Raw genomic sequence first — 18,384 nt, forward strand, 5'->3', positions numbered from 1 at the left:
GATAGTTGCATGGTGAAAGGAAACCATTTCCCAACTGATAAGAAGGGAATGTCAAAAGGAGCATCATTCTGGGCTACTCTCACAAAGTAACGACTAGCTTTGGAGCAATACTGTGGAAGAAGGGGAAGGGTTAGTAAAATAGTTTTAGTTTATTTTAGGGCTTCCTCAATGACTTGGTTGTTAAGGCAGTGAGCAACTTAGACATATTGAGGGTTATCAGATCAGCCATGATCTTATTGAATGGTGGAACAGACTCGATGGGTTGAATGGCCTACTTCTGCTCCTACATCTCTTGGTCTTATGTAGACTTCAAATTCAATCTCCAGTTTGTGTTCAGTTGGTGGATCTCTGCAGAGATGGTGGTAAATCACTACAGATGACCTCAGCACCCCGAGGTTAGAGGGGGAAATGTAGCCATAGTTCACACTCCCTGTAACTATCCAGTGACATCTTTTGAGAGTGTAACTATCCAGTGACATCTTTTGAGAGTGAAAGTGTAATTGATATCAGGAGCAGACCAGATTAAGCTCGACTGCAATTCCCTCTCATGGCTAAAATGCTTGTTGAGATTGAATATCTAGGGTCATTCATGAAGAATGGACAATTTGGAAAGTTGAATGTACAACTATAGTAATCAAGTGCTTCAAGAGCAAAAAAAGAGTAATGAACAGATTCTCCACAGATCTTTTGTAATTAAAATTAGTTAATGGCTACTCTAAATAAAGAAATATCAAGCAAAGTTAAAGTTTTTGCTTTTTATTTGGTTACCTTCTGTTGTCACATTTTACTCAGTATTAGAAACATAAGTTATGAAATTCAGCTCTGTAGTGGCCAGTTTCTCAGTGCTGTGGGTATGGTTTTGCCTCCAAAATGCCATCCACAGCATGTGCACACCCCTCTAGTGCCAAATACCATTTTGGCAAGAGTGTTAGCACATGCTGAAAGAGCATTCATGGGAAGTATGTAGAATAGGCAGATTCTGATGTTAATCAGTGTGTAATGCTGATGTGACACCACTCAACACTCCAGCAAATACTGTTTTTTAACTTGCACAGTTGACCATGGGTTCACAGCAGGAAGGATCTGCCACCAGCACTACTTAAAGGGATCATCAACTATGGTTAGTTATTGACTGATAACTATCGGCTCTTGGTGCAATTGTAGAAGCATCAGTTTCTAGTATTGTTTAAGGTTGCTAAGATCTACAGAAAGTGCCGTGGCATGTGTTGACCGCAAATCCTTGGCTGTGCTTCAAGGATTTCACAGAAACCAAACCACTTTCTCCCATGCACGGATGCAGTGGTTTTCATTCAGCATGACAGGGAGAATAAGCAGAGGCAACACAAGCAGGCCAAGCTGCTGGAAAAGGAAAGAGAGGGAAAAGGGCTCTCAGCTGGAGAGTATATCTGCCCAGGCAGCTTGAGGAACAGTTCTCCTACCTGAAACCCAGCGAGAAACAGTATGTCAGGCATCGCCTTTTCATTAAGGAAGACCTTACTGAAATCTACTACCTGCTGCAGCCACAACTGCAACCTCAGAGCAGCATAAAGACAGGACTGTCACTTGCTGCAATTAATTTTTGTGTGTCTAGCTCCTACCGGGCTAGAGCAGGCGATATTTGCAACATCTGTTGCACTGAAGCTCTGTATTCCAAGAGAGCTGAATACATTTAATTTCTCTTGTCAGGAAGAGGCAGGCAAAGTAAGCATGTGGCTTCTCAATGATGCAGGGTGCCATCGATTACATGCATCTAATTTTGCAGGCACTGCATTTTGACACTGAGATGTATGGCAACTGGAAGGGATTCCATTCCCTCAACAACCAGCTAGTTTGCAATCATACAAATGAGGCAGCAGTCTGCGCTGACTGATTGACAGGCACCAGCAACTGCTGTGGTACCCAGAAGCCCCTTTGAACATTGGTATCTATAGCTATGATGGCAGCAGGATGATGGCATCAGTATGGTGGCAGCGAGTTGACCTTGCAAGATTTAATTTAGATGTTGGGTGGCTTCTGTTTGTGCTGCAAGGGATGGGGCCACAAGAGTTCTCATGGAGTTCGCTTCAACTCCATACTAAAGACAAAAGGCTCCAAGCTCTGCGCAAAGCTCTGTGCCAAGTTGATGCCTGACTCCTACATGCTCCTTCACAGTGGCTTTACTAGTGCTCTTCCACCTCTTCCACCACTGCCTGGACTGATTGCAATTCTTGGGTATATTAAAAGTAAAAAGCTGTGGTGGAATAACAGATTGTGATGGAATGAAAGGAAAGTAGGATGTGAGCAAGAGGATTAGATATGAGCATAGAGTTCTCTTTGATGGTTTCAGCCCTGCTGCTAGCCAAGGCCATTTCAACGATGGCGAGCAATGTCTCCTCTGTGGGGGTAAGGACTTGCAGTCAGTTAGGTGCTGCTACCTCAGGTTATGCACCATGTTGTCTTGTAAAAGAGATGCAAATGTGCCACTGAGTATTGTGCAATGTGTTTAAGTGATGTGGCTGTCATTGTTTGCAAGTTGTGAAATGTGGGTGTGAGGTTTGCAACACTGCTGAGTGTGTGAGGGTGAGGTGAAAGCTATGAAAATTAGGCACGAATCGCGATTGATAGAGATTATTGGTAGGCGAGTGATAAGGGTGTGTATCGAACAGTGTTAATGGTGTAGTTGGTAAAATATGACAATTGAAGATGGACTTACAGACCTTGAACAACTGTGTGAGGTCACTTGAGATTTGCAGCAGTGCTAAATGTGTGTGAGGTGAAACTATAAATGTTATATATCTGTTGTAATTAAAGATTGTTGGTAGGAGAGAGATGGAGGTCTGGTGCATTGAGAAGTTGAGGCTGGTGGTGCTGTTGGAGGGATATGGCATTTGAAGGTGAATTTGTTGGTCTTGGCCACGGAGCTGGAGTCATTGAACTTCTTTGCATCCAGGTTCTTTGGGCTAGACTCCTAGCACTGACTGTTAGAGCTGCCTGCCTTTGCACAGTCTGTCTGAGGATCTCCTAGGCCCTTGTAAGATAGATTACCTCTCGCCTCCTGTCCATCTCTTCCACCAATGCCTTCACTCAGTCAGAAAACCTGGGAGCACTGCCTGTGGCGGTATAATTCACTATTCATCTTGCTCACAAACTCTTATGAAACCAGTTCTAGCACCTGCTCCAGTAATAATGCACCTCCACAAGATGTAGAGCATGGCTTTAAGTAGCAGAAGCTAACTTTATGTGGTGCTAATGTTGCACAACTTTGGCCCCGTGTAGCATGCATTCATGCAGCAGCACAGTTAATGCTGGCTGCATGCAATTATTATGCACATCAGCAGCTCAAAGTTTGCACGCAGCCTACATCGGAAGCAACAAGTGCAAGTTGTTATATGTGTTGCCCTATCCAACTTTCCAGTCATAGAATTGTACATTTGGCCTAATCTATCTGTGGCAGTTCTTTGAAAGAGCTAATAATTAGTCCCACTTTCCCACTCTTTCCCCTAGCCAAATATTTTTTCCCTTTTCAGATATATACCCAGCACCCTTCCGAAAATTATTATAGAGTCTGTTGCCTTTCAAGCTCATTCACATGGTGCATTCCAGATCATAACAACTGGCTGCATTAAATAGTTTCTCCTAATTTTCTGTGGTTCTTTTGCCAAATATCTTCAATGAGTGCCTTCTGGACCTACCCTTCAGCGGAAACCGTTTCTCCTTATTTATCATATCAAAACCTCTTAGAATTTTGAACATCTCTATTAAATCCCCCTCAATCTTCTCTGCTCGAAGGAGAACAAGCCCTGATTCCCAAATCTCTTTGCAGAATAATCTGTTTCTCTAGTCTTTCCAAGTAACTGAAGTGCCTCACTCCTGGTTTAATCCTGGTAAATCTCCTCTGGACCCTCTCCAAGGGCCTGGATATCCTTCCTAAAAGCTGGTGCCCAGAACTGGAAACAATACTCCACTGAGGCCTGAGCAGTGATTATTTGGGCTTGGCACAAGTTTCTTGCGTTTGTACTATATGCTTCTACTTATAAAGCTCAGGATCCCATTTTTATAACCATCCTGCCACTTTGTATTTAAATTCCCAGGTTCAAGCAGCTCCTTTACATTTGTACCATTTAATTCATATTGCCTCTCCTCATACTCTTCCCAGAGTGTATTTAATTTCATTCTTCTATTGGCATGCCTTGTGCGTGTGATTGTTAAACTGGCAGACAAATAAAACATACTCCACTTACTTATACTTCAAAGGCTGAGTTAAAGTAACCATTCTAATCAATCAGACATACATCTTTGTAACAAAGATTTTAAGATATTAATATATCAAATGTTGGAAGTTGCATAAGATCGAATTCGGGTTTACTGTGGGACCTACAGTAATGCCACATACTAACTGCATACAGGTTGTAGACTGAATAATATCACTAGCTGAACATCAAATACAACTCTCAGCCCCAGTGAGTATTTACATTATGGATTGAAATGAATAGTGAGGCAATCAACAGTGCAGTACTGACATTTTTAATTTTTTACTGCTCGAATTAACTGCTGTCAATCACTGACTGGAAACAATTGCAGTTCCTCAACAGAGGTAATTTTCTGAATGGTTAAGTAGGAAATACAATTCAGAAGCAAAATATTAAATTGAAGTCATTGTCCATGACAGAAGGATGACAAGACTTACAAACTTAAGTTTTGGTGCACATTGCTCCTGAATAAATGACACTTTTTTGTGTTTTAATCTTAAATAAACTAACAGAATTTTTTTGAATATAAGGTAAGTTTTTTTAAAAACTGATGTATTTGGATCAATGAAAATATTTCCCCATAAAACATTATGGAAATGAAAATCCTTGTCCTCAGTGGCAATACTGGGTGCAATATGGGTACAGGAGGCCCAGCTGAGCTGGGGATTTTTGTGGACTCCATGGACTCTGCTCAAAATCCCACCAGTTTTCAATCTTGCGAGGTCCTGGGGCAGACGAAGCTTCTGTCCAACCCAAACATGGTGCTTGGCATTTGATGGTAGAGGGCAAGTGGAGGAAATTCTCAAAACAGGAATTTCGACCCAGGCCTGCATGCACCCAAGCAACTCGGAGATCTGGTGAACCCAACTTATTGGTCAGATAGAGACTTTAGGGTTTACATTGGGAGTAGGAGTGGTTGGGGTTTATGTTTATCTCTGTCAGAAAACCAGCACCTTTTCTTTTCAGTCTCTTCACAAAAAGGACCAATTATACAGATTTTTAGAGAATTATCCTGATAGTGGCACTGGCTGCAGATCTAATTACTTGCCAGTAGTGGCTCTTCTGTCTCCACCTTTGGCGAGTGTCCAAAACACATCCATGGTAGCACAGATAGCTGTCGAAGGCATTTGTATCATTTAACCTTGCCCTGACCCCACCAAAACGTTCAGGGTCAAGGGCAGAGACAGTCCACTCATTGCAGTTGCATCAGGTCTGAGGTTTTCAGCCCCTATATCTGTTCAATTTCACGATTCCTTTGATGATAATACAACAGAAAAGATATGCTGGTAGAATTTTTGTGGGGTTTCTCCCACCCTTACATTGGCAGAAAGGTATTTACCTATTTACGGCATTGGTTCTACTGACCTGGCAGGAGAGCATAATATTGATGAACAAATATTTATGAAGGAACTTAACTAATAGAAGACACTTCTCAGAATACCACTTCTATTTTATACCTGTTTGAAAAAAGACTCTTGTGATGACAGTGCGACACAAAGGGCATGGTGTATTCGCAGGGTTGTCCTTTGCAAGAGTCCGAAGACAAGGCTCACAAAAGATATGATGACAAGGATAACACATATATGGACTGAAAAATATATCCAGACAAACAGCACAAATGTATCCTTCCTTCTCCCACTTGATTTCATCTTCATCACCTGAAGTGGTTAGATTTGAACTGGAAGTCTGAAAGACAAAAAAACATTTTTAAAATTTTAAACACAATGTACAGAGATCCTTCTTTATATACACCGAGCCATAAAAATAAGGAATGAATATAAGATCCTATCAAGAGTAAAAATATGTGGGCTAAATAGCAGCCCTCTTGCATGCAAAAGATACAATTAGTATAACCAGCACACTAGACTGAATTGGTACCTTTTGGCTTATTGATTAAGAACCAAGATGGCACAACCTATCTTATGGAGAGTGCGTGTTTACCAGGTGTACAAGACCAAACTCAGTCCTAGGGTCAAGGAAGATGCAAATGAGCTTGGGGGAAAATATGCTGGCCCCACAATTTGAACTCTCCTATCTGTGCCAAATTTATTGAGTCAATTTCAACCTTGTTGAAGCCATGTGCACAAAATAAAACATTAGACATGGTTCTGGGATCAGGCTGTAAATGGTCAATAAAAACAAAAAACTGCAGATGCTGGAAATTCAAAACAAAAACAGAATTACCTGGAAAAACTCAGCAGGTCTGGCAGCATCGGCAGAGAAGAGTTGACGTTTCACGTTCTCATGACCCTTCAACAGAACTGGCTCTGTTGAAGGGTCATGAGGACTCAAAATGTCAACTCTTTTCTTCTCCGCCGATGCTGCCAGACCTGCTGAGTTTTTCCAGGTAATTCTGTTTTTGTTTTGTAAATGGTCAATGCTTCCAGAAATATCCATTCTGCTGAACAGAAGCCCGTTTCCACTAGATTTTGCGATACTGCCCTATTGAAGTAGTTTAAATGATTTCCCCGTGTGGTCTTTCTTGTGCATAGAAAAAGTTCAGACACTTGTGCCAAGAATCAGAAGTACATCAGCTACTAAAGGCGAGCAGCATTATTTTTGAAGACTGGCTTAATGGGCAGCATGGTTAATGCTCCTAGAAATGTTCTATTCAGTGAAGAAAGTCTGGAGAATTCATTGAAAGAAATTGCCTGGACAAAGTTGTAATTTCTGGGACAAAGGGCACTGCTCCATCACCTATTTACAGTAACTGTGAAATGCAGCCTTGCCAGCATTGCCCTTATTCCAAGAATATGGAAGAAAACTACTATATAGAAAGAATGACATGAGGTTACTAATGGTGAAAAAGCTCTCTTCTTAATGCATTGTTCATGGGCACAAATGAGGAAAAAAATTCTCCTGACTGAGGAACTGTGCCAAGCAAGGGAACAATTATGAAGGCCCGCTAAAGTTAAAGGTAAGGTTGTGCAATGTATGCACCAGGCACTCAAGCAACAGTGTTTTATCATAACTGAAAAGCGATTTGTTCTTTTACTAATTTGGTTACTCAAGATTTTTTTACTTGAAGGGAAACGATAATGGGTCCTTACATCTGCAGTTAGTAGATCCTGCAGTTTTAACTTTAAAATACACTACACCAGTCCCTTTTCCTCCCTAGGGTATTACACTATTCAGCTTGGAATGTGATTGTGTTAAACATTGCATCATGCTTTAGAACAACTATTATTTATAATAACTGTTAAGCATAAATTTAAGGCACATTAAGCACGCCACTGATTTCTCAAGTTTTTCCAGACCTGCTGAGTTTTTCCAGGTAATTCTGTTTTTGTTTTTGTTTTGGATTTCCAGCATCCGCAGTTTTTTTGTTTTTAACTCGAAATGTCAACTCTTTTCTTCTCCGCCGATGCTGCCAGACCTGCTGAGCTTTTCCAGGTAATTCTGTTTTTGTTTTTGTACTGATTTCTCAATGGTGCTTTTATGTTGCCCCATATTAGTTCATTTAAGACTTGATGTGATGTGCAACACCTTTTTTATGGTTTCTGAAGTTACTTCTGTAATCTCATTAAATTTTGATACGTAACCATGGCTCAGGGTGATTCCTTACTTCTGCAGGTGGACAGGAACCCATGATGTTTTGAGTCAGTTGTTGGACATTGAGTTTTATCGACAAGGGCCTTAGTTAATGTTCCTATCCCGGGAGATTTCGCACTCAGGTATCGAGTATGGAGCCTGCAGTCCTGATGTGTGTTGAAGGTCCATCTGTGGCGTGCTAGCTGAATGCTCTTTGGGTTAAAGCCTCCCGGGTGTCACTGCCTCCCTGGAGTATGCCCGGGTCAGCATCTACCACCGCACAGTTCTCCTGTGCGTGCTCATCCTCGGACTCACTGCTGGACTCATCGTTTCGAACAACTGGGTCTACATCTTCTTCATCCACTGTGTCGCCCCTTTCCAGTGCCAGATTGTGGAGAGCGCAGCAAGCAACCACTATCAGTGACAGACGATCTGGGGGGGACTGGAGTGCACCCTCTGAATGGCCCAGGCACGGGAAGCTCATCTTGAGAAGACTGATGGTTATCTCCACCACAGCCCTTGTGGAACCATGGCTCCTGTTGTACCGCTGCTCAGCTTCTGTTCTTGGATGGCAGAGAAGCGTCATGAGCCACGTTTTGAGGGGATAGCCTTTGTCACCCAGCAGCCATCCTTCCACCGGGCTGGAGCACTGAAGAGCCTCAGCACTTGGGAGTGTCTGAGGATGTAGGTGTCATGGGAGCTGCCTGGGTACTTTGCACAAACTTGCAGAATCAGCATCCTGTGATCACACACTATCTGCATGTTCATGGAGTGGTAGCCCTTCCTGTTGACGAAGGCACCGGGCTCACCTGCTGGCACCTTGATGGCCACATGTGTGCAGCCTATTGCACCCTGGACGCGGGGGAAGCCAGCAATGGCCGTGAAGCCTCTGGCTTGCTCTGTCTGGCTGGCCTCATCCCAGCAGTAGTGGATGAAAGTTAATGCACACCTAAACAGAGCGTCTGTCACCTACCTGGCACAACTGTGGATAGCCAACTGGGAGAGTCTGCAAGGATCACCCACTGAACCCTGGAAGTAGCCAGAGGCATAGAAGTTGAGGGCAGTTGTGACCTTTAGTGCTACTGGCATGGGGTGCCCACCCACACAGTTGGCGCAGATCTCAGGGCCTATCATCTGACAGATGGAGGTGACTGTCTCCCTTGAAAGACGAAGACTCCTTTGGCACTACACCTCAGACATATTGAGGTAGATGCTTCGCCAGCTGTATACCCTGGCAGCAGGATAGTGGCACTATCTGCAGCCCCTTCCATCTTGGACTTCCTGATGGCCTGCATCTCTCCTCCCAAAGGTCGATCCCCTGGAGGCTGAATGTGGACTCCTGGCCTCCTCCCCCTTCTGGCTCTCTCTTCCTCCTCAGAGGAGGTGCCTCCAATGGATAGCACAATTCCCATTCCCAGGCTAAGGGAAGGCTTCCTGAAACCTGCAGACCCCAAAAATGATCTTTACTACAGAGTCCTGACCTGAAGGCTGTTACTCCTGCCCAAGCAGCTGGTATGAGTTTTGAAGTATTCCTGCTCACACAGGCAAGTATCAGTAACTTTCACAATTAAATATCTAACAGATAACATTTGCGACCCCACTCACCCCTCTTATCCCACCCGTGGATGAGGTTTATACAAATGTCTCCTACCCATGTCCATTGCGCCCATGTAATGTCCTGAAGATTGCCTGGGCCCCGAAAAATTGCAGTCAATTGCTGCCTCAAGGGCCCTAACTAGCTGATTAATTAATGGCGGGCGCCCATCCAAGAGCATCGTGCTTCCACCCACCTAAATATCGCAATGGCATGTGGTAACGTGAGGACGCTTGCCCAATGTCACTTGTCATTTTATGCATCGGCGTGCGGGGCCTGCCCCCACACACCAACGAGAAAATTCTGGCCTGTGTGTCTTACTGTTGCCTTAACGAAAGTGTAACTGAGTTAGATTAACTAGGGGATTTAGAAGTTATCATAGTAGTAACTTGTAGACCTGTGTGTGTACTTAAAATCATTTCTTCTATTAATAAAGGTTTAATTTAGTTTTGTAAGAAACCTATAAAAGACTTGGTCACCTTCTTTTACTGAATTCAAAGCTTGCATCTCAAAATAAGTACAAATTGCAAAAATAGATGTGGCAGCTGCTTCAAGTTTCCCCCTGGGATCTGGGCAACTTGGCATTTACCATCCGCTTGCCATAACAATTAGGTGATCCTATTAACTATTCCACTTGTTGACACTTCTACTTCTTGGTTTCTAGATCTCCAGCCTATTGTTTTGTAATTAATGAGTTCACGTTGGGCTGTGAGATTTAGCATATTAAAGCAATCATATGGAATCATCTGTCAGCAAATTTCACAAAGTTGTTTAAAATGAGTAGATTAATACCCAAGTAATTTCATATTAATGTATTAACATGTTTATTCCAAATACTGACTAGCCCATAAGTGTATTAGGTGATAGAATCGGTTTGGGTGGAGATGAGGAATAGTGGGAGAAAGAACTCACTAGTGGGAGCGGTCTATAGGCCCCCTAACAGTAACCACAATGCAGGACAAAGTATACTGCCAGACTGCCGATGCTGCCAGACCTGCTGAGTTTTTCCAGGTAATTCTGTTTTTGTTTTGGATTTCCAGCATCCGCAGTTTTTTTGTTTTTATTTTTGTTTTTATACAAGAAAGAATATTGGATGCTGTGATAAAGGGGCAGCAATAACCATGGGTGATTTTAATCTACATATAAACTCGAAAAGTCAAACTGGCAGTAGCAGCCTGGATGAGGAGTTGATAGAATGCGTTTGAGATAGTTTCTTGAAGCCATGGATGGTGGATCATCTCCTTAGAAATGTTCTTTACATTTACAGGTAGTAGCGGCCACAATATAATTGAATTTTACATCCAGCTTGAAAGTGAGAAGAATGGATCTAAGACTAGTATTTTAAACTTAATAAGGGCAACTATGAGGGCATGAAAGCTGAGCTAGCTGAAGTGAACAGGGATACTAGGCTTGGGGATAGAGAAATGGAGAAGCAGTGGCAGACATTTAAGGGGATATTTCAGAATAAGTATATTCCTTCTGTAAAGAACATTTCTAAGGAGATGATCCACCACCCATGGCTAACTAAAGAAGTTAGGAAAAGCATCAAACTTAAGGAAAAAGTACATAATTGCACAGTGATGAGTGGCAGGTCAAATGATTGGTCAAAATATAAAGAACGGCAGATAATGACTAAAAGGTTAATCAGGAGGAAGAAATTAGAGTATGAGACAAAGCTAGCTAGAAATATAAAAACGGATAGCAAGTGTTTCTACAGTTATTTAAAAAGGAAAAGACTAAGTAAAGTGAGTGTTGGTCCTCTACAGACTGGGGAGTTAATAAGGAAATGGTGGGTGAAATGAACAAATATTTTGCTTCCGTCTTCACTACAGACGATACAAAAACCATTCCAGTAACAGCTTTAAATCAGGAGGTGGAAGGGAGAGGGGAACTTGGTGAAATTACAATCACTAGGGAAGTGGTACTGAGCAAACTGATCGAGTTGTGGGCTGACAAATCTCTGGATCCTGATAGACTTCATCCTCGGGTCTTAAAAGAGGTGGATAATGAGGTATTGGATGCGTTGGTGTTTCTTTGATAAAATTCCCTAGATTCTGGAAAGGTTCCATCAGACCAGAAAGAAGTAAATATAACCTCTATTTAAGAAGGGAGGGAGGCAGAAAACAGAAAACTATGGGCCGGTTAGCTTGACGTCTGTTGTGGGGAAGTTATTAGAATTGATCATTAAGGAGGTTATAGCTGAGCAGTTAGAGAAAGACAAGGTAATCGGGAAGAGTCAGCATGGTTCTACAAAAGGGAAATAGTGTTTAATCAATTTATTTGAATTTTTGAAGGAGTAACATGCACTGTGGATATAGGGAAGCCTGTAGGTGTACTGTACTTGGATTTCCAGAAGGCATTTGGTAAATGGCCATATCAAAAGTAATTGTAGAAAATAAAAGCTCATGGTGTAGGGGGTAAAATATTAACAAGAGTAAAAGACATAAATGGGCCCTTTTCTGACTGACAGGATGTGATGAGTGAAGTCCCACAAGGGTCTGTGCTGGGGCCTCAACTTTTTACAATTTATATCAATGACTTAGACGAGGGGAATGAAGGCATGTTAGCTGAATTTGCAGATGACACAAAGATAGGTAGGAAAGTATGTTGTGAAGAAGACCTAAGGACGATGCAGACAATATAGATTGCAGATTGATACAGGTAGGTTAAGTGAGTGGGCAAAAAAATCTGGCAGATGGCACATAATGTGGGAAAATGTGAAGGTGTTCACTTTGGCAGGAAGAATAAAAAAGTGGAGTATTACTTAAACGGAGAATGACTGCAGAATTCCAAGGTGAAGTGGGATCTAGATGTTCTAGTGCATGAATCTCAAAAAATTAGTATGCAGGTACAACAAGTATTTAAGAAGGCTAATGGGATGCTATCCTTTATTATGAGAGGAATTGAACATAAAAGTAAGAATGTTATGCTTCAGTTATACAGGGCATTGGTGAGACTACATCTCGAATAGTGTGTGCAGTTTTGGTCTCCTTATTTAAGGAAGGATGTAAGTGTGTTGGAGGCGGTTCAAAGGAGGTTTACTAGAGTAAAACCTGGAATGAGCAGGTTGTCTTATGAGGATAAGTTAGACAGACTGGGTTTGTTTCTACTGGAATTTAGAAGAGTGTGGGGTGGCGTGATTGAAGTATATAAGATCCTGAACGGTATTGATAAGGTGGACATCAAATGGATGTTTCCTCTTGTGGGTGAGTCCAGAACTAAGGGACACTGTTTTAAGATTAGGGGTTGCCCTTTTAGAACGGGGATGAGGAGAAATTTTTTCTTTGAGGGGTGTGTGACTTGGGAACTCTCTGCCTCTGAAAGGGGTAGAGGTGGGGTCACTGAATATTTTTAATGCAGAGGTAGATAAATTCTTGTTAGGCAAGGGAATCAAAGGTTATCAGAGGTAGATGGGAATGTGGAATTCGAAACACAAACAGATTAGCCATGATCTTATTGAATGTTGGAGCAGGCACAAGGGGCTGAATGGCCTAATTCTGCTCCTATTTCCAATGTTCATATCCTGAAATGGCATCAAGGGAAAACAAATTATCTTCAAGTCTTTGTAGAGGGAATTCTGTATCACACTTAATCCACATTGTATTTCAGTTTGATGCTGACATGAGAAATGGAAAAATATGGTGAAGCCATAAATAAATGTATAAAGATAACATACTGGAGCCACGTGACTAGAGCTCCCAACTCCTTTTTAGCTCTGAAGAAAAGTCAAACGGACTCGAAAGGTTTTTTTCTCTCCACAGATGCTTTTACACCTGCTGAGTTTTTCCAACATTTTCTGTTTTTGTTTCAGATTTCTAGCATCTGCAGTATTTTGCTTTTATTTTAGATTAGAACTCCAATTCTGCATAAAATTTAATCTTCAAGTTTTGCTTTTATCAAAAGATTGCGTGTTAAATGTAAAGTCAAATGTATATAGATCTCTATACAAGAATACAATTTACTTGTCAAAGGCACATTTGGACTAAGCAATGACATTAATATTCCTTGTCAAAATCTGTTTAAAAATACTTTTGTTTGTGCCAATCTAGGTACTCCCAATACAGAAAATTTCTAATGAGATATCATTAACACTGTGAGATATCTATACTGTTGTCTTCCTGCCCCATAGATAGAATTGCACTTGTGCTATTCCAGGAGTTCATCACAGTATGGTTGTTATTTCCACTGTATAGATCAGCTCAGAACTGCCTAGTTGTTTTATATATTTTACAATTCTTTGTCTTGTGTAAGTCTCTAAGCCACAGTTGTGTTTATTTTAGGTGATAGTTAAAAAAAATTCTTAAATGGGATTCACTGTTATTAACTTGAAGGGAATACCAGTTTGCAAAACAAAACAACATTGCATAGAAAAAGGGGCAAGGATTCTCATGTAAAATTTTATGAAGCACTGCTGAGAAATTACTATAATAGCAGATAAACGCTTAACACCATTTCCTTCTCTGTTATATAAGCAGAGGTAATATTTTCAAAATGAATGGTTTAACACATGGTAAAGCAGCAGACAGCAATTTCAAATGAATCTGTTAAGCATTTACATCCTAATATTCCTAAAAATAATTACTAAGCTTATTCGTTCAATACTTATCTGCAGCTTGAATCAGAAGAGTTAATATTGTTGCTATATAAGGTAAAACCACATTTGCAATACTGTGTGGTCTGGTGACCAGATAAATGATAGCATAGACCTGAAAGAAGACAGAGGCAAGCAGCAAGATGATTCTCAATATCGAAATATAAGTTATTATGGATGAGAAAATTACAGCAGTTACTTTGGAAAAAAGACTTCAGTAACCTAATTAACTTTTCAAGATCATGAAAGAGATGGACCAAGTCATCTAGACAAATTAGCCCAATGCTCTGGGTTCTAATAGCATGGAACAAGTCAAAAAAATTGGGCATTTTAGCTGTAAGAGTGGAAAGCAGGCAGACAGAAAGGATTTTTTTTTTTACATAAAAGGGCTTATATGCTGGACAGCTTTTTAATTCTAACGTGTTTTGTTACTTTAAACATCAGAGTACACAAACATCTATTTTAACAATACAGAATCAGGCCTTTAATGAGCTTATGTTACATGATCCAGTATGATTACTCAGGTACATCATAGTTCATTATGAGAACTCAGGTACATCACACTCCAAATCCAGTATGACAAAAACAGACAATGGTTTACTCAAGTCTTATACCAGTTCTGTATTTCATGGAAACCATCACTGAATGACAATACATCAAAACGCACACAAAGTGTCACCAAAATAACAGCATGGAGCCAGAAAGATGCATTCAGCTTATCCCAATCTCTCCTAATCATTAAGTTACCATGGTTATATGCTCCACTTACACATTCAATCACTTTATTAACAGCGATCAATTCAACATCTCCCAATTATCAAGCCATTCCTTCAATTCATAACCTTTGCCAACAAACAATGAGGTACATGGGCCATGTGAACTCACAATCCCACAGCCTTGTGGACTGAGAGATAAGTTACTAAGGACCATGCTGCTGACATCCCCAGGCTCACAAAGCTAGTGCAACAAGGCATTATAGCAGAGTACACTACCAAAGCATGAGCCTGTTTTAATGGTGAAGCGCATCTTTTCTATTACTAGTGAAGAGTCTTGTGGGTAGAAAGTCCAATGACAATGGGACAGCCAGAAATGTAGTAAGGTGGAACTTCTGTCCTTTGCTTTTTCCATACTGAGGCCCCCTCCCAGGATTTTCAAGGGAGCCCAGGAACCCCTCAGACATGTCCTGAAGTGATGTTGGCATAGGGGGAATGTGATAGGCAGCAAAGAGCTTGACCCTTCTCATCAGAATTTAGTATGGTAGCAATCAAGTGGTAGAAAAGCAGAAAGAGGTTCACTCTCATTTCTAACCCTTTGCTCTTGGGTATTGATAGTATTTGTCATCATTCTCAATGCACGTACCTCCAATTTACTAATCCTCTGTTTACCGCTCCTTCTTCCTATAAACTTGCTCAAGTCCTGCAGCCTATGCCTAAGAAAGTTAATCTCTCAAAACTTTACAATTATCCATTTAGTGTCCTTACGTTGTTACTTTACAAATTTCTGGAAGCTACGGGTGACTCTACTTGCCATCATCCTGAAAATTCTAGCTCAATCCACAATTACTAGAAAAAGCCATTCTATTTATTGATCTTGCCTGTATCACCTAGCTTTGAATGCTTTGGTGTCTTTGATGTCAATGCCTGATCATCTCTAAATCATTTGACAGAATCAGTATCCATGCACTTCTAAACAATTTGCATCATAGCTACATTCTAGGCTATCTAGTTTTTTTTTCTCAAATTGCTTTATCTGTTCTTTAGTTCACTCATTTGTCACTAATTCTATCTTGTCTCACCATCTTCCACTTTCACATCAAAGTTTACTGGTCCTCAATCAACTTACCTTTTTTTGCTCATTAGACACTTTAAATTCAAAACTTTATTCTGATCAGTGTGTACAACTTTCATTTTTCTTGCAGCCAGTGGTTGAATTACTAGAATTTAATTTCCTCCTTAATTTGTAATGAAAATCTTGTTTCTTTACATCTCTTGCAAGTCTAAACAATTATCAGTTACCTTTAATGGCTCCACCCTTCATTTGCTTTACTTATCAACATCCTTAGCTTCACCATCTCCTCTATCCTCAAATGGAGTGATCACATCTCATCGATTACCAAAAGGTACTTCAGGAGAGTTTAGTTTCCTTTTACTTATTAAGCAGTTCTCTTTCGCCAAGGGTCTTAGTTCCCTATCAATCAATTCTGTTTAGCTTTCGAATATAGCTCCCCATCTCTTGCACTCTCTTAAATAGGATCAATTTTCACTGAATCGTTACTTCCTGATTCACCTTATTTTTTACATTTTTCAATTTTTTGCTTCACTTGGATCCTTCACTTTGTTCCTTTGTTCCGTCACTTGGATTTCACCATAAAAATTATGTTCAAAAACTGTGTATTTTACATACTTACCCATATTGTCTGTTTGTAAATAAATTTAAGTTAAAATTAAAACCAATACAATTTTCCAGCAAGGTAAACACCAATGAATTTTAAGCTACTGTCTCATGGGTGCTAAGTGATATTAAATGTGCAATGATGCTTTCAGCCTTCATGTTGGTGCATTATATTGTATTGGCAACTTCTCAAAAACTCCTGACATTAAGATTGCCCCTTTCACATCCTTAGTGATTTTACAAGAGTTTGGAAAATACCAAGTGGCAAATGCAAGGGAAGCTATAGGGGTGCTGAACGCAAGGGTGAAGAGGTAGATTTTGAGGAGGCTTTTAAGAATAGTGGCAAGGCAGAAGGGTTTAGCAAGAGAGTTTCAGATTACAGCAGCATTTACTGAGGACTCTATTTGTGATTGTGGAACAAAATTAACTAGAGTTGGAAGAGCAGATGGTGCACACTGAGGAGAAGGCATTTCATGTGTTGTCACAGACCTTGAAGGCCTATAGCAACTTAAGTGAGAAATTATATTTTCTAATGTTGGCTACAGAAACAAGCTGTGCAACAGAAGATGTGCCTGGTGGAAATCTGGGAAAAAACAGAACACACTGCTGCGATGAAGGATGCACCAAATCTAGCTGCCACAAGTGCTGCCCAAGGGAGAATACTTCTTATACTTTGAAGAGTATTAAGACGATGGGGAAATGCACTTGGCTGGTGGCAGGTTCCTTCAATGCAAGAAGCACTGTACAGAAGATGTGCCTCTGGTATTGCAAGGAATTCAACGACCTCATCAGAAAGGCCCAGACAGTGAACATTTAAACATTTTATCAAATATAACAATATTGAACTCTTGCACTCTACCTATTCCCTCTCACTTTTTACCTTCCCCTGGGTGCCTATTATGGTGCACTGTGCATTGTTTAGCGCTTTCCTTGGCCAGGACTCCAACATTCGATAGGAAGCTGTACAGTACAAATACTTGAGAACTTTTTTTTAATGAGAATCACCTGCATGCTGAATGTTTCTATCTTTGCAATAGCAACTGAGAGCATTCTGATGCATAGGTGTTAAGGAGATTCCATACTATTGATGTCAGCCATCTATTTTTCTAGGAAAATATAATGGCTAACAAGAGGGAGAGGGAGACTTGCCACAATGCATTCTCTGAACATTTTTGAGAAGCAGTCCTTCCAAATCTAAGTACAGGACTTGGATGAAGAGTCAGAACATAGTGAAGCAACAGTCAGGTGACGGTTTGTTGAAAACTTATGCTTCTAACTCCCCATCCTATTCAGTCATGCTATCACTTACATAAAACCTTGCATGGACCAGGAACCTCATGCTAACATGCAAACAAAAGCTGGTTGCTAACAACAAACAAACAATACAAAAGCAAAATACTGCAGATGCTGGAAATCTGAAATAAAACCGGAAATTTCAGGTCAGACGGCCTCTGTAGCATTTCAGGTCGATTACTTTTTCATCAGAACTGCGCTGTTCTGAATATTTCCAGCATTTTCTGTTTTTTTTTTAAATTTCTGCTTGTTAACAAATTATGAGGATATTCCACTAACTTAATTTGTTTTTAATCTTTCATGGCCTGTGAGCATTTCGTTGCCCATCCCTAATTGCCCTTGAGAAACTGGTGGTGAGCTGCCTTCTCGAATCACTGCAGTCCATCTATTGTAGATATAACCACAGTGCTGTTAGGGAGGGAGTTCCAGGATTTTGACCCAGCCACACTTTCCTTTTAAACTACCAGTAAAAATAGTTTCTCCTTAATTAATTTGGTATCCTTCATAACTATGAACGCCTCTTATTAAATCTTTTCTTAACCTTCTCTATGCTAAGGAGAGCAACTCCATTTTTCTAGTCTCTTCACATAACTGAAGCCCCTCATCTTTGGTATCACCCTAGTGAAGCTATTAGGGATAAGGAAACACTCAAGGCTATTTGACATTTCAGAAAGACAGGAAACTAGGAAAAGGTAGTGGGGTAGCTCTGTTATTTAAAAATGACATTAGTACTGTAGTGAGAAATGACCTTAGTT

The 18,384-nt window shown here is 40.7% G+C and overlaps 1 protein-coding gene across 4 annotated transcripts in view; it reads right to left on the reverse strand.

The window, feature by feature from the left end:
• The window catches only part of rnf180a (ring finger protein 180a), a 178,329-nt gene that overhangs the window by 41,800 nt on the left and 118,145 nt on the right, over positions 1-18,384 (reverse strand). For all 4 annotated transcript variants that reach the window (XM_041190691.1, XM_041190687.1, XM_041190686.1 and 1 more), the window contains one exon: positions 5,687-5,915. In XM_041190691.1, the coding sequence (XP_041046625.1) occupies positions 5,687-5,915 (229 nt within the window). The remainder of the gene's footprint in view (positions 1-5,686; positions 5,916-18,384) is intronic.

Source organism: Carcharodon carcharias, chromosome 1, assembly GCF_017639515.1.
Source record: "Carcharodon carcharias isolate sCarCar2 chromosome 1, sCarCar2.pri, whole genome shotgun sequence".
In the NCBI taxonomy this organism is placed as follows: Eukaryota; Metazoa; Chordata; class Chondrichthyes; order Lamniformes; family Lamnidae; genus Carcharodon; species Carcharodon carcharias.